This window comes from Ictidomys tridecemlineatus, chromosome 8 (genome assembly GCF_052094955.1).
Source record: "Ictidomys tridecemlineatus isolate mIctTri1 chromosome 8, mIctTri1.hap1, whole genome shotgun sequence".
Classification (NCBI taxonomy): domain Eukaryota; kingdom Metazoa; phylum Chordata; class Mammalia; order Rodentia; family Sciuridae; genus Ictidomys; species Ictidomys tridecemlineatus.
In genome coordinates, this window is record NC_135484.1 from 109,140,180 (window position 1) to 109,155,402 (window position 15,223).

General features: G+C 48.4%; 1 protein-coding gene and 1 long non-coding RNA gene across 2 annotated transcripts; both read right to left on the reverse strand.

Annotated features, from left to right (window-relative positions):
* Positions 1-206: 206 nt before the first annotated feature.
* On the reverse strand, positions 207-10,979 carry Guca1a (guanylate cyclase activator 1A). The gene is made up of 4 exons (XM_005318692.4): positions 10,552-10,979; positions 1,904-2,053; positions 1,458-1,551; positions 207-972 (listed from the first exon to the last, which is right to left on the reverse strand). The coding sequence occupies exons 1-4, from the start codon at positions 10,750-10,752 to the stop codon at positions 809-811; spliced, it is 609 nt and encodes a 202-aa protein (XP_005318749.1). The 5' UTR covers positions 10,753-10,979; the 3' UTR covers positions 207-808.
* On the reverse strand, positions 7,765-10,545 carry LOC144366210 (uncharacterized). The gene is made up of 2 exons (XR_013425171.1): positions 9,711-10,545; positions 7,765-9,512 (listed from the first exon to the last, which is right to left on the reverse strand). It is a non-coding gene; the product is annotated as an uncharacterized LOC144366210 (long non-coding RNA).
* Positions 10,980-15,223: the final 4,244 nt, after the last annotated feature.

Here is a 15,223-nt window from a genome sequence, read left to right on the forward strand (position 1 = left end):
TTAAGAATTTTAATATTTACTTTTTAGTATTTGGCGGACACAACATCTTTGTTTGTATGTGGTGCTGAGGATGGAACCCAGGCCGAACGCATGCTAGGGGAGCGCGCTACCGCTTGAGCCACATCCCCAGCCCCTCCGAGCCCTCTTTCAAAGCCAAAGGTCAGCACTGTGATACTGACTCTGAGTCAAACTCCTACAGAGGTCCCTTACTTTATAACTTTTCTTTGCCAATTTTATTACAATGATGCTGGTCTATGTGTCTCCCACGAGCTTATGAGTTCCTTGAGGATGAGAATTGAGTTCTTTGTTCATCTAATGTTTAGTGTCAATACACAGTAGGTGCTCAATAAAGGCTTGTCGAAGGGAGGAAAGAATTAACACAAACCACACAAGTAGGTTCCAGGGTCTGGGGCAGGCCGCCATCTCGGCACTCAGATAGATCTGTAGAATTCCATCAGAGACCCAGGAAACCTCTGCTCTGGCTCAGAGCTTCCACAGTGGACGGGAGAAATGCAGAGGGGACACTGGGAAAAGCTGGGTGAGGAGCCCCAAAGGGACGAGGGAGGAACCCCAGGGCACCAGGGAGCATCACCGACAGCTGAATCTGGGGGTGGGGGGGGCAGGAACCATTTTCACTCTGGAGTCCCACTTCTGCCCCTCCCCCCCTCCTGCTGCCACCCTGGACCCCAAAGAGGTGAGCCGAGCCTTTGGATTCGGGAGACCCTATATAATATTAAGACAAGCACAATAGCGACGCCAGGCACCACCGTGTAGCCCCGGCCCCCAGACAGCAGCAGCTGGGCGCGGCTCAGCCGGAGGCCTCAGTGGCGTCCTTGCCAGGGACATCGTCATCCGGCTCGCCGGACTGGAGCCTGCGCACGATGCCGGTGAGGTCCAGGCTTCGTGTCAGCGTGTCCAGGAGCTCCTGGTCCTTCTGGACGCCCTCCATGAACTCCTCCAGGGAGAGTTCCCCTGGGGTACAAAAAAAAAGGGATTCCCGGTGGGAAGGGTGTCCACGTCTGCTGGCCAGGGCCTAGAGCTGGATTTTCCTTCCCTGGTATGGGGATGGAACCCAGGGGCGCTCTACCCTGAGTACCACCCTTTGTATTTTTATTTATTTTTAAAAATTTTTTGAGACAGTGTCTCCTAAATTCCCTCGGCTGGCCTCGAACTTGCCATCCTCCTGCCTCAGTCTCTCAAGTCTCTGGGATTACAGGTGTGCACCCCGAGCAGAGCCAGAGCAGAGTTCTTGCAAGGGGCAGGGTCAGAGACAGACCAGAAAGTGTGGTCCAGGGATCCCTAAGAGCTAATTCTGTGGCTGGGGCAGAGAGGGATGCAGGAGGTGACCTGCAGAGGGACCTTTGTGCCTCCTCCTCCCCTCCTGCTCCTTTCACCTTTCATAGGAAGTCACTATCCCTGGGACCCCTCCCCGGGGAAGTCCCTCCTTGCCCCCTCACCATCCCCATTGACGTCAATCTTGGTGAACACGGTGTCTGTGAACTCCTCTGCAGTCATGGTCGTGTCGCTCCAGGGGTTAATAGTTCGAATGGCCTGAGAGGAAAAAGGCAGGAGTGAAGGTCCCATCTTAATTCTCAGTGGTGGGGACAGTAAGAGCTTTTCTGGCTCCCAACAGCTGTGGAGAGCGGAGGCGATGGTGCCCTGGGCCTCAGACAGATCTGGGACTTAAGAGTGGAGCTTTTATAGTCCCTTGGAAACAGACCCACAAAGGGGAGACGACACAGCCTAGTTCACGCAGTTGGTGAGGGTCAGAACTATCGCCCGGACCCTGAGTCCCAAATTCGGTCTCAATCCTGAGATAGTGGATCCTTCCCCCCCCCCCCAGCTCTCAGCTCGGGGTCCCGCTGTCCACGCCCCTGGCCCAGCCCTCTGCACCTGGAGTTACCTGGATGATGGTGAGCAGCTCCTCCCTGTCGATGCAGCCATTGCCGTCGACGTCGTAGAGCTTGAAGTACCAGCGCAACTTCTGCTCCACCTTCCCCTTGAGGACCAGGCTGAGCGCCGCCACGTACTCCATGAAGTCAATGTATCCGTCCTGCCAGAGCGCGCAGGGCTGTGAGCCCACCCGGGCCACGCCCCACCCGGGCCACGCCCCACCCGGGCCACGCCCATCTCAGCCAGAGTTTCGCCACTGGAAGTGCCAAAGGAAGGCCAGGGTGCCAGCTCTGTCCCCTCCAAGCTGTTCTCCCTTGGCGCCACCACTCTCCTACCCTCCTGGGGGCCAGGCATAGCCCACCCTGCCTGCCCCAGAGACTGCCCATCAAATCCGATAATCCAACACCCACTGGGTGTGACGAGCTGACACTCTCCTTCACAGTCATTTTTATTTTAGTTGTCACTAGCTGCTTCCCTTTGGTTCTCAAACATGAGTCTTAAGGGGAGTCTGACGGGGAGGTGGAGAGCCAGGACTGATGACCTCTGAGATCTGGTCTGTGCTGGCCTTTGGGCGCAGGAGAGAAGCAGGTAGGTGGGAGCGGGAAGAACGCACCCAGGGACGAGAGAGGAGAGAGCGTTTTGGAGATAGGAGCTGGGGTAGGGGCAGCGGCCAGACAGGGAGGCAAGGAGCACCTTTCCCCTTCTCAGATGGGTGCTTCCTACTTCATTGGGCACCCGCTGTGTGTTCTGATGGACTGTGAGGATTCAGAGCTCGGTAAAAGACACACCCCTTCTTGATAGTGCAGTGTGGTGGGTGCAGGTTTGAATCTTGGCTCCACCCGCCGTCTAAGCTGAATCTGAGACTAAGGGCTTAATATGGTCCTTGATATGGCCCTCGATTTCTTCACCTGTAAAAGTTAGAACCGGACCTAATTCTATGGGATTAAATGAGTTCACACATGTAAAAGCACTCAACACTGCCTGGTCCATAGTAAGCACTCAGTAAATATGTTATTATTTTTTTTTTTAAAGAGAGAGTGAGAGAGAGAGGGGGACAGAGAGAGAGAATTTTAACATTTATTTATTTTTTCTTAGTTCTTGGTGGACACAACATCTTTGTTGGTATGTGGTGCTGAGGATCGAACCCGGGCCGCACGCATGCTAGGCGAGCGCGCTACCGCTTGAGCCACATCCCCAGCCCAATACTGATATTTTGATTAGTGCCATTATTATAAAGGGATCACTATTTCATCATGATATCTATTCAGCCCCACACATCTGGACAGTACGGAATCACCCCGGCGTTATGGAATCACCCAACTCTGCTAGGGCAGGACAGGGGAGGTGATGCCTCCACTGTCTTGTGAGGGTTGACCATGGAGAAGGGTGGCACAAGACATCTTGAAGGACATTTCTCCAGGGCCCCTAAAAGTTCACCGGTTGCCATTTCTACCTGTTCCTGCCGCTCTGTTCCTCCCCGCGACCTCCAAAATGAGTGAGGCTGGGAGAGGAAAGCCGGCAGGTTACAGAAAGGGTGAGCGAGGCAGGGGAGGAAGCACTGAAGCAGAGCTCAGGGACCTGACGTTCAACCCGGGGCCTCCATTACTCACAGCCGAGTGGAATCAGGACTTAATGGAGAGCTGGAGCTGGGGTAACCCTAAGAACCCTTGACAGATCATGGATTCCGATATGTTGTGTCTGTGTTTTCATTTATCTCTAAGAATTTTTTAATTTCCTCCTTGATGTCTTCTATAACCCATTGATCATTCAGTAACCTATTGTTCATTCTCCAAGTGATGCATGATTTTTCCTTCCTTCTTTTATCATTGATTTTCAGTTTCATTCCATTATGATCAGATAAGATGCATGGTATTATCTCTACTCCTTTATATTGTCTAAGAGTTGCCCTGTGACATAATATATGATCTATTTTTGAGAAGGATCCATGTGCTGCTGAGAAAAAAGGGTAACTGCTTGATGTTGGGTGGTATATTCTATATATGTCAATTAAGTCTAGGTTATTAATTGTGTTATTGAGTTCTATAATTTCCTTATTCAACTTTTGTTTGGAAGATCTGTCCAGTGGTGAGAGAGGTGTGTTGAAGTCTCCCATGATTATTGTATGGTGGTCTATTAGACTCTTGAACTTGAGAAGAGTTTGCTTGATGAACATAGCTGAACCATTGTTTGGGCATATATATTTATGATTGTTATGTCTTGTTGGTGTATGGTTCCCTAATAAATGAATTCAGCAAAGTGGCAGGATATAAAATCAACACACATAAATCAAAGGCATTCCTGTATATCAGTGACAAATCCTCTCAAATGGAAATGAGGACAACCACTCCATTCACAATATCCTCAAAAAAATAAAATAAAATACTTGGGAATCAACCTAACAAAAGAGGTGAAAGTCTTATACAATGAAAACTACAGAACCCTAAAGAGAGAAATAGAAGAAGATCTTAGAAGATGGAAAAATATACCCTGTTCATGGATAGGCAGAACTAACATCATCAAAATGGCAATATTACCCAAAGTTCTCTATAGGTTTAATGCAATGCCAATCAAAATCCCAATGGCATTTCTTGTAGAAATAGAGAAAGCAATCATGAAATTCATATGGAAAAATAAAAGACTCAGAATAGCAAAAACAATGCTAAGCAGGAAGTGTGAATCAGGCAGTATAGCGATACCAGACTTCAAACTGTACTACAAAGCAATAGTAACAAAAACAGCATGGTACTGGTACCAAAACAGGCGGGTGGACCAATGGTACAGAATAGAGGACACAGAAACCAATCCACAAAACTACAAGTACCTTATATTTGATAAAGGGGCTAAAAGCATGCAATGGAGGAAGGATAGCATCTTCAACAAATGGTGCTGGGAAAACTGGAAATCCATATGCAACAAAATGAAACTGAATCCCTTTCTCTCACCATGCACAAAAGTTAACTCAAAATGGATCAAGGAGCTTGATATCAAATCAGAGACACGGCGTCTGATAGAAGAAAAAGTTGGCTACGATCTACATACTGTGGGGTTGGGTTCCAAATTCCTCAATAGGACACCCCTAGCACAAGAGTTAATAACTAGAATCAACAAATGGGACTTACTCAAACTAAAAAGTTTTTTCTCAGCAAAAGAAACAATAAGAGAGGTAAATAGGGAGCCTACATCCTGGGAACAAATCTTTACTCCTCACACTTCAGATAGAGCCCTAATATCCAGAGTATACAAAGAACTCAAAAAATTAGACAATAAGATAACAAATAACCCAATCAACAAATGGGCCAAGGACCTGAACAGACACTTCTCAGAGGAGGACATACAATCAATCAACAAGTACATGAAAAAATGCTCACCATCGCTAGCAGTCAGAGAAATGCAAATCAAAACCACCCTAAGATACCATGCTCCAGTAAGATTGGCAGCCACTATGAAGTCAAACAACAACAAGTGCTGGTGAGGATGTGGGGAAAAGGGTACACTTGTTCATTTTTGGTGGGATTGCAAAATTTTCAGCCAATTTGGAAAGCAGTATGGGGATTTCTTGGAAAGCTGGGAATGGAACCACCATTTGACCCAGCTATTCCCCTTCTCGGTCTATTCCCTAAAGACCTAAAAAGAGCATGCTACAGGGACACTGCTACATCGATGTTCATAGCAGCACAATTCACAATAGCAAGACTGTGGAACCAACCTAGATCCCCTTCAATAGACGAATGGATAAAAAAAATGTGGCATTTATACACAATGGAGTATTACTCTGCATTAAAAAATGACAAAATCATAGAATTTGCAGTGAAATGGATGGCATTAGAGCAGATTATACTAAGTGAAGCCAGCCAATCCCTAAAAAACAAATGCCAAATGTCTTCTTTGATATAAGGAGAGTAACTAAGAACAGAGTCGGGGCGAAGAGCATGAGAAGAAGATTAACATTAAACAGGGATGAGAGGTGGGAGGGAAAGGGAGAGAGAAGGGAAATTGCATGGAAATGGAAGGAGACCCTCAGGGTTATACAAAATTACATACAAGAGGAAGTGAGGGGAAAGGGAAAAATAATACAAGGGGGAGAAATGAATTACAGTAGAGGGGGTAGAGAGAGAAGAGGGGAGGGGAGGGGAAGGGAGGGGGGATAGTAGAGGATAGGAAAGGCAGCAGAATACAACAGACATGAGTATGTCAATATGTAAATCAATGGAAGTGTAACTGATGTGATTCTGCAATCAAATGGGGTAAAAATGGGAGTTCATAACCCACTTGAATCAAAGTGTGAAATATGATATATCAAGAAGTATGTAATGTTTTGAACAACCAACAATAAAAAAAATAAAATAAAAAATAAAAAATTGAAAAAAAAAAAAAAAAGAACCCTTGACAGAGCTGCCTCAGGAAGGGCCACCTGGTGCCATTGTCACTGAAAGCCTTTAAGGGGAGTCTGACGGGGAGGTGGAGAGCCAGGACTGATGACCTCTGAGATGGAGTCTGTGCTGGCCTTTGGCCACTCCCTTCCTCACTCGGAGCCCGCCCCGCGGATCAGGGTTGTAGTGAACATCTCCGTGGTTCCTCACCATGTCCAAGGACTTTCTTTTCCCCCCCACTTTTTCCCTGGGTGCCTTATAGTCATACATAATGGTGGGATTCATTGTTCCATGTCTGTACGTGCACTCGGCCTAACAATGAGAGGTAGCCAATACCTTCCCCAGGCTGTCCGCTCTCCCTTCCCTCCCCTCCCCTGGTCTCTCTTCTCTATTCTGCTGATCTCCCTTCCATTTTCATGAGATACCCCCCACACACACCTGCCACCTTTCTTGCTCTTCTTCCTCTCTTGCTTTCACATGTGGGAGAAAACATATGACCCTTGACCTCCTGAGTTTGGCTCACTTAAGCTTAACATAACGTTCTCACGTTCCAGCCGTGTTCCTACAGATAATTTCACTTTTCCTTAAGGCACTTGAAGGGCTTTCACACACGCCTGAGGCTGACTCAGACTGCTCACCCAGACTCCCAGGTTGTTGTCAGAACGGAGCGAGGTCCCTGCGACACCATCTTGGATCAGCAAGAAAACTTTTTTTCCCATGGGGGAGGATATTTTAGCTTTCAATGTTTAAGTTTCTGTATTGCTGGGAATTTTTACAATGAGCTTTAATTACTTTAATTACTTTTGTAGTTAAAAATAATAATAATGAGCCTGGCATGGTGGCCCGAGCCTGTAATCCCTGCAATTTGAGAGGCTGAGGCAGGAGGATGGCAAGTTCAAGGCCAGTCTGGGCAACTTAGTGAGACTGAGTCTGAAAGTAAAATAAGAAGAGCTGGGAATGGAGCCCAGTGGCAGGACACCCCTGGGTTCAATCCCCAATCCTGCCAATGATGATGATGATGATGATGATGGCTACCAGGGGTAATGGAAGATGCATGATTTTTGTGCCAAAAAGACCTAAGCCACCTCTTAGTAGAAGGGTGAGCTTTCCCAGGCTGCCTGGCCTCCTTGAGTCTGTTTCCTCAGCCCTAAGAGGAGAATGACACATGTGCTTTTGAGGTTGTGGGATGGCCTGAGTGCGCTAACAGCACAGCAATGCTCTTTATTTTAGTGCTTCCTGTGGGCTTCCTGTGCTCAGCGCTTTATTCCTTTGCTCATTTAATCTCACAGGTGCTCCTGGAGCTGGGAATTTTTGTCCCCATTTCAGATGAGAAGATGAAGTCAAGAGCCATCAGCTGATGGAATGGCAACACTTTGAGTCTCCTAAATCCTACACTGGTGCTCAGATGTGTTCACCTCCATCTGCGTGCACCTGTGTGGTCGCCAGGCACAGCCCAGGCCAGGCAAGATGTGCAATAAGCAAGGCATATGCTTGTCCCCAGTCACCTGCTGCATTCACAGCGCTGCACCCCTCATCCCTACGCATCAGGTGCGATGCCCTGGGGTACGGCCATCTTCTCATCCAGGGACTGACACACTATTTCTGTCAAGGGACAGGGAGTTGATATTTCAGCTTTGTGGCCAAACAGCCTCTGTCATTTTGGCGTGAAGACAGCCATCATTCTTAAATAAATGAGTGTGCGGTGTTCTAATAAAACTTCATTTACAAAAACAGGCCCTCAGGTTATCTATTAAACATCCGTGTTTTAACTCCTCTCTGCATGAATAGTTCCTAGTGCCCTGTCTCACTTCCTGGTCAGTCTAAACGGCACCCTGCTGATGCCCACGAGTCAACACAGTGTAGCCCAGGAATTTGTTCTGTGGGTGTGGAGGAGAGATGTTGGTGTTACAAAATAATAACACAGTTAAACTAATGTCATAAGGTATATAAGTAACCCATAAAATCATGATTTTTGTATATAATTTTAAACATGCAACCAATATTTATGAAGCACCTACTATGTTCCAGATAGTGTCTTAGGTGCTGGGAAAGAAGAAAAGGGGTAAATAGAGTTCACGCTCCAGCAGGAGAGACAGATAATACCATAGTGGCTAAATGGTATTTAATGTCTGGTACTAAAAGATGAGAAGAGCTTTGGCAGGAAAGTGGAGACTGGGAAATATGGAAGCAGGGGCCAGATCCAGATATTCTCTTTTTTTGGGGGGTGGGTGCGGGGATTGAACTCAGGGGCACTTGACCACTGAGCCACATCCCCAGCCCTATTTTGTATTTTATTTAGAGACAGGGTCTCACTGAGTTGCTTAGTGCCTCACTGTAGCTGAGAATGGCTTTGAACTCTCCATCCTCCTGCCTCAGCCTCCTGAGCGGCTGGGATTATAAGTGTGGCCTGGCCAGATCCCGTTTTAATTAGGTTTAAACCAGGAGGTCAGGGCACATGTTGAGCAGAGACTCACAGCAGAGAAAGTTGTGAGCTAAGCAGGGTTCTAGAGGGTCACAGCCACACAAAGGCCATGTGTGTGGCCTCTGAACAGGCCAGACTGGGTAGAAACCAGAAGTTGATTGACTTTCGATGGGACAATAGGGATGGCACTTGTATGTGACTACACTTGAAGAGGAGGCAGTAGACTGACGGATAAATCCAGGGTGACGGGTTGTCCCTCCCTGATGCCGTCTGTATGAGTTGGGGGGTCTTTCTGCAGTTCTGTCTTCACCCAGAGGGTTTCCTTAGCAGGTGACAGGATGAGATAATTTGGGGTGCGCAGGGGTAGGGTGGTGGAGCTCAACCTCTGACTCCCCGCCCCGCCTCTCCTGTTCAGGACTGACTGCTGCTCCCTCTGGGGCACTCCGTGGGGCCAGCATGATGCCTGTGTCTCTCCTAGTCTCTGTGCCACCACCCAGGACTCTGCTCCCTGCTCCCCATCAGGAAAACCCGCAGGCAGAGGATACTGCCCTGGAGGCGGAGTCTCAAAGCCCCTAATCTGCTTTGGCCCTTATCCCCACCTATTAGTGAGTTTTAAATAGCTGCCAAGCCCCAGCTTTCCCTAGAAACCCGTTTGAACCCCCCAGGCAGCAAGGGCAGCCTCTCCCAGGCCTGTTGATGGAGCCCCGGGGCCATGCATCACGGCAACCTCACCTTTCAAGGGAGGAGCCGGCCAGGGTGGGAGTCAGCAGAGGGGGCCCGCAGGGTAGGTACCGAATCTGTGGGTTTGGATGCTCCCACCACTGCACCTGACCCAATTGTCCCAAATAAAAGAAGATTTACTACCGGAATCCAACCAACACCTTCACCAATGTCCCCACCCTCCATGGCAGATCCCGGTGAATGAGCCAAGAAGGGAGAGACTGGCTCCAGGTCACCCAGTGGACGAAACCCAGAGCCTCCGGCTCCCTCTCCCTGGCCCCCTGGGCTTCGGGGGAAGTCCTCACCAGAGCATCCAGCCGTGGCTTAGAGAGACCTGCAGTGTGACCACCACTCGGACCTTCGGACTCACTTCAGAAAAGATGGGCCGATGTCACTGGGTACTTTGGGGCTGGATATGACTTTGTCCCCAGTGATCAGGCCACCCCACCCACTGCCAGGCCTAGTGTCCACAGAACACCATGGGTGAGCCGGGTAGGGTGGATCTGCCCAGCCCAGCCCATCCTGCCCTCTGCTGTCACTCTTCCCACATCCTCCTGAGCATCTAGGCGTCTTTGCACCAGTCCCAAATGGGTGCTCAGCGACTCCCTTGGAAGTGTTCATCCCTCTTTGGGCAGCAACCGAGCTGTTCAGTGTGCTGAAGAGGCAGAGAAAGCCACTAGATTCTGCCTCTGATTTGGCTAATTTGTGGGCCTCTCTGTCTTCCCTCTAGAAAGCAAGGGCAGGGACAGGGTCTCATTCATTTCTGGGCCCTTAGGACCTGATACAAAGTAGCTGCTTAGACAGATGTGATGGTGCACGCCTGTCATCCCAGCAACGCAGGAGGCTGAGACAGGAGGATCCCAAGTTGGAGGCCAGCCTCAGCAACTTTAGTGAGACCTTGTCTCAAAATAAAAGCTAAAGAGGGCTGGGGATGTGGTAGAGTACTGAACTTCCTCCCTAGTACTGCAAACATGAACCACAAAGTAGGTGCTTGACCCCCCTTGGATGTGAAATGTCCTTCTCCCAAATCACAACCACTGTATAAGAAGTCACTCTCCCAGGGGTCACTTTTACTCTCCTCCCATTGCTCTTAGTTGCCCCCAGATTGCTAAGGCCTCCAGAGGTAGGGAAGGCTGGGGACCTCACCTTGTTGAAGTCAAAGGTCTCGAACATCTGCTCCACGTACTTGCTGGCCCAGGGGCTCAGGTTCTTGAGGCCGAAGAACTGGCGGAACTCGTAGAGGGTGAGCTGGCCAGAGGGACACTCGGTCATGAACTTCTTATACCACTGGTGGCACTCGGTGCTGCTCAGCTCCTCCACAGACTTACCCTCCACCACGTTGCCCATGGCCCCTGCCTGCAGAAGGCCGATGCCCAAGGTGGTCCTGTGCCCCGCTACCCCTGCACCCGAGAGGCCTGGCCTCCTGCAGCTGGCCCTCCTGCCTCACAGGCCTGAGTGCTCCAGGTCAGAGCAAGAGACGTGGAGAGGAGGGAGCAGAGAGGAAATGGGCACGGCCTGCGCCCAGAGCGAGGGGACATCCCCCACAAACCCTTGCAGCCTATGAGGAGGAGGAGTGGAAACAAACAAAGCTTAGAGAAGCAGAGGCCCAGGATTACAGCCTTGAGCTGTAGGTGAGAGGATTTTCTTACCTAGTTTGCAGTCTCCTAATCCTCTCTTCTCACGATCCACTGGGTGACCGGTCAGTGGCTGCTCTGATTCTACGACCTCAGTGCCCTTCATATTCTGCTTTAATGGGTTCACACTGTCCTTGGATCCCATCCTCAGACAAGGAACTGGCATCCACATAAGATGGACCAGTTCATCTTATCTTCCAAAGCAAGGCTAACGAAGGGCCCTCGATGGGCTGCCATGGACAGTTATCCAGGCTGTGGACTGCCCTTGGCTGTCACAGCAGAGGAGGTCTGATCACACCACGGATGTGCTAATACATGAGACCACCTGGGTGATGCAGAGTCTGTGGGCTTCTGAGATGTACCCTCAGTAGCCAAAAGGAACCCCCTTCTATGTTAACCTGAACGGGTACACACACACACACACACACACACACACACACACACACACACACGCAGGCCCACACGTCGTATTCTGACCATACTCATATTCCTGGAGGTTACATCCTTCCCCTCCTCCATCCTACTTGAAAGAGGGCACCATCGCCTACCAGGGGCATGTGAGTGGGGGACGTGCCCTAGGTGCCGGTTCCCGGGGTGACCCTGGGAGTGCTAGCTGGTGGTCTTGGAATGCTCCAGAGCAAGCTCAGGGCTGATCACCGTGCAGTAGCTTCCTCTGGTGCTTCTGCCACACCCCTTCTCCCACCACAGGCTTTCCGTGGCTTCATTTCTGGAACCAACATTCAAGTGCACTTAAGTGGGACGCCTCCAGGAAAGCCCAGAGCCACAGCTCACCTTGTCTCTTCCCCTCATTTTCCTCCCTCCTTTACATTCCTCCTCTGGGGCAGTTTGTTACTGCAGCTAACCTAAACCCATTCTGACTAATACCAAGACAGTGCAGTTTCCAATACAGCACAAAATGTTGTCTTTCTAGCAACACCAGGCTTGCTGAGCCCTTCCCAAGAACCCCAGCAGCATGCCTGGTCCCTCCCAGACTGCAAGGCTGCAGGAAGGGATTTTTTTTTTAACCTGAGGCAATTAATTTTTTTATTTTACAGTAGAATGCATTTTGATGTATTGTACACAAGTGGAGCACAACTTCTCATTCCTCTGAGTGTAGATGGAGCAGAGTCACTCCAGTAGTGAAATCATACATGTATTTAATATCTGTCTCATTCTACCTTCCTTCCCATCCCCACAGTCCCACCCCTCCCCTCACTCTCCTCTACTCAAACCAAATTTCCTTTATTCTTCCCTATCTTCCGGTCCGGCTATGTATCAGCATCCGCTTATCAGAGAAAACATTCGGCTTTTGGGTTTGGGGGATTGGCTTATTTCACTTAGCATGATATTCTCTAGTTCCATCCATTTACCTGCAAATGCCATAATTCCATTCTTCTTTAAGGCTGAGTAATATTCCATGGTGTATATACGCCGCATTTTCCTTATCCATTCATCTGTTGAAGGGCATCCAGGTTGGTTCCATAGCTTAGCTATTGTGATTTGAGCTGCTATAAACATTGACATGGCCGTGTCCCTGTAGTATGTTGATTTTAAGTCCTTTGGGTATAAATAGAGGGGTTGGATCCATTCCAAATTTTCTGAGAAATCTCCATACTACTTTCCATAGTGGTTGTACCAATTTGCCGTCCCACCAGCAGTGTATGGTATGATTGTAACTCCCCCACCACATCCTAGCCAACATTTATTCTCGATAATTGTCTTTCTGACTGGAGTGACATAAAATCTTAGAGTAGTTTTGGTTTGTATTTCTCTAATTACTAAAGAGGATGAACATTTTTTCATACATTCACTGATCTATTGTATTTCTTCTGTGAAGTCAGTTCCTTAGCCCATTTACTGATCGGGTTATTTGTTTTATTGTTTTTTGAGTTGTTTATATATCCTGGAGATTAGTGCTCTATATGAGGTGGGTGTGGTAAAGATTTCTTCCTATTCTGTAGGAGGAGAGGATTCTTTACTCCTGGCTGCAAAGGTCTTTTTCTTCAGAGAATGCAGAGTAAGGAAGAGTTTCATATATATGTCTGTGTAATACAAAGGCACTTACATTCATGTAAATTGTACAACCCAAATATATACTGCATATAAATAATATACCATTGCATATAAATAAAGGTCTATAACATACAATCTTTAGGACACCAACATATCAGATATCAGAGTACCTACCTGTATATCTCAGAATGGGCTAGGTTTTACTGCAAACCCTCGAAAATCTCTGAGGATTAAAGCAACTCCAGTTTATTCCTTGCTCATATTATGGCTGGGTGAACTCAAGCAAGTGGCTTAAACTCTCTGGGCTTTAGTTAACTTCCTTAAAAAGAGGACAATGGTGCCCTTTCATAGGGCTCTTAGGAGGGTTAAGTGAGTTGATATTGGGCTGGGGATGTGGCTCACGCGGTAGCACGCTCACCTGGCATGTGTACGGCCCGGGTTCGATCCTCAGCACCACATACAAAGATGTTGTGTCCGCTGAAAAATAAATATTAAAAAAATTCTCTCTCTCTTTCTCTCTCAAAAAAAATTAAAAAAAAAAATAAAACAAATAAATAAAAAATAAAGGTCCATGATCAACTAAAAAAATATTAAAAAGTAAAAAAGCCTTCCTAGACCCCACCCCATTTCCAACTCCCACCCACTCATCTGCCCCTACTAAAGAAGGTGAAAACCAAGAAATTGTTTTGCTAGTCTCTCTTGCAGCTAGGAGTGGCCATATAACATGGTTCTGGCCAAAGAGTTTTAAGTTCAAGCCTGCTGTGGGTTTTGGGAAAGCTTTGCTTTCTTGAAAAAAAAAAAAAAAGTGATGAAACATGCAGCTTGGCCTTGGGTATGGTCCTGATGCCTGGAACGCAGCAGCAATCTTGTGATCTTGAGGTTACAAACACAAGGAAAAGCCAAGAAAACCAGAGATGTCATTCATCCTTGTTGAGCTGCTGAGGCCGTAAAAATATTCATAGCCTCTCCCCATTTTATTGAAAAACAACCCCCTCTTTAACAAAAAACTCCAACTCTATGGATGGAGGCACCAGGAAGATGGTGGTTCTTATGAAGGTTTGAGTAGAGATGGCCAGGCTATTGATCCTCAGAGAGTCCCTGAGAACTGGACAGACAGGTGGCCAGGGCCTAGAGACAGTCAGCTCACAGGGATGGTCCAGCCCTGTCAAGGAAGTACAGCCACAGCCTTCCAGCCAGGAGGGGTGGCCCTGCATGCGTGGACAGTGGCCAAGGCCTGGGCTGCGGGAGAAGAGCTGACGGATGGGGGTTCCCCCAGCCTCGGGGGTCCCTCTCTGGGTGGACACCCTCTGTCAACAACTCAGGACACATAAGAGCAACCAGAAGCAGGTCCCTGGTTGCCCAGAGAGGGCCCTCCTGCCTTGACGAAGAGCTCCCTGGGATCCAGAGCCCAGGCAGAGCACGTGCTCCTCTGGCACCTGCCAAATATAACCGGGGTGTGGGGGGGGGGCTCTGTGCTCCCACCGCCTTCTCGGAGCCGGGCTTTCTTCCTGGTCGGTTTTCATCTTTTCCATCGTAAACCCCCTGAGAGCTCTCTCTCCTCTCCAACCCACAACTCTTTTTGCCCATTATCTGAGCAAATGGATCCAAAGGGCTCAAAGTTTAGGATGCTGCTTAGAAGACCAGAGAGAAAGGTGGAAATGAGTAGATGTTCACAGGGCTGTCCCTGCCAAAGGATCTGTGACTGCAGGCAACCACCACAGGGCTCCCAGGGATGGTCTCTGGGCAGAGGGTCACCAGTGACTTTTAAATTTTTTTTTATGTTGATAGACCTTTAAATTTTATTCATTTATTCATATGTGAGAATGGGACTCAGGGCCTCACACATGCTAGGCCAGTGCTCTACCACTGAGCCATGTCCCCAGCCCACCGGTGACTTTTTAAATCTTTGTTTTAAAAAAAAAAAAAATTGTCTGGGGCTGGGGTTGTGGCTCAGTAGCAGAGGGCTTGCCTCACATGTATGGGACACTGGGTTGGATCCTCAGCACCACGTAAAAAATAAATAAATTAAGGTATTGTGTCCAACTACAACTAAAAAATATTTTTTAAAAAAATTGTTTGCATCCTGGGGCTGGAGTTGTAGCTCAGTGGTAGAGCACTTGACTAGTGCGTGGGAGGCCCTGGGTTGATCCTCAGCACCACATATAAATAAA

Coding starts and splice junctions, on each gene's coding strand:
- Guca1a (XM_005318692.4), bottom strand. CDS start 10,752: ATGGGCAACGTGGTGGAGGGTAAGTCTGTGGAGGAGCTGAGCAGCACC. Junction 2,054..10,551: donor AGACCTTTGACTTCAACAAG/GTGAGGTCCCCA, acceptor GCGCTCTGGCAG/GACGGATACATTGACTTCAT. Junction 973..1,457: donor GATTGACGTCAATGGGGATG/GTGAGGGGGCAA, acceptor TTTGTACCCCAG/GGGAACTCTCCCTGGAGGAG.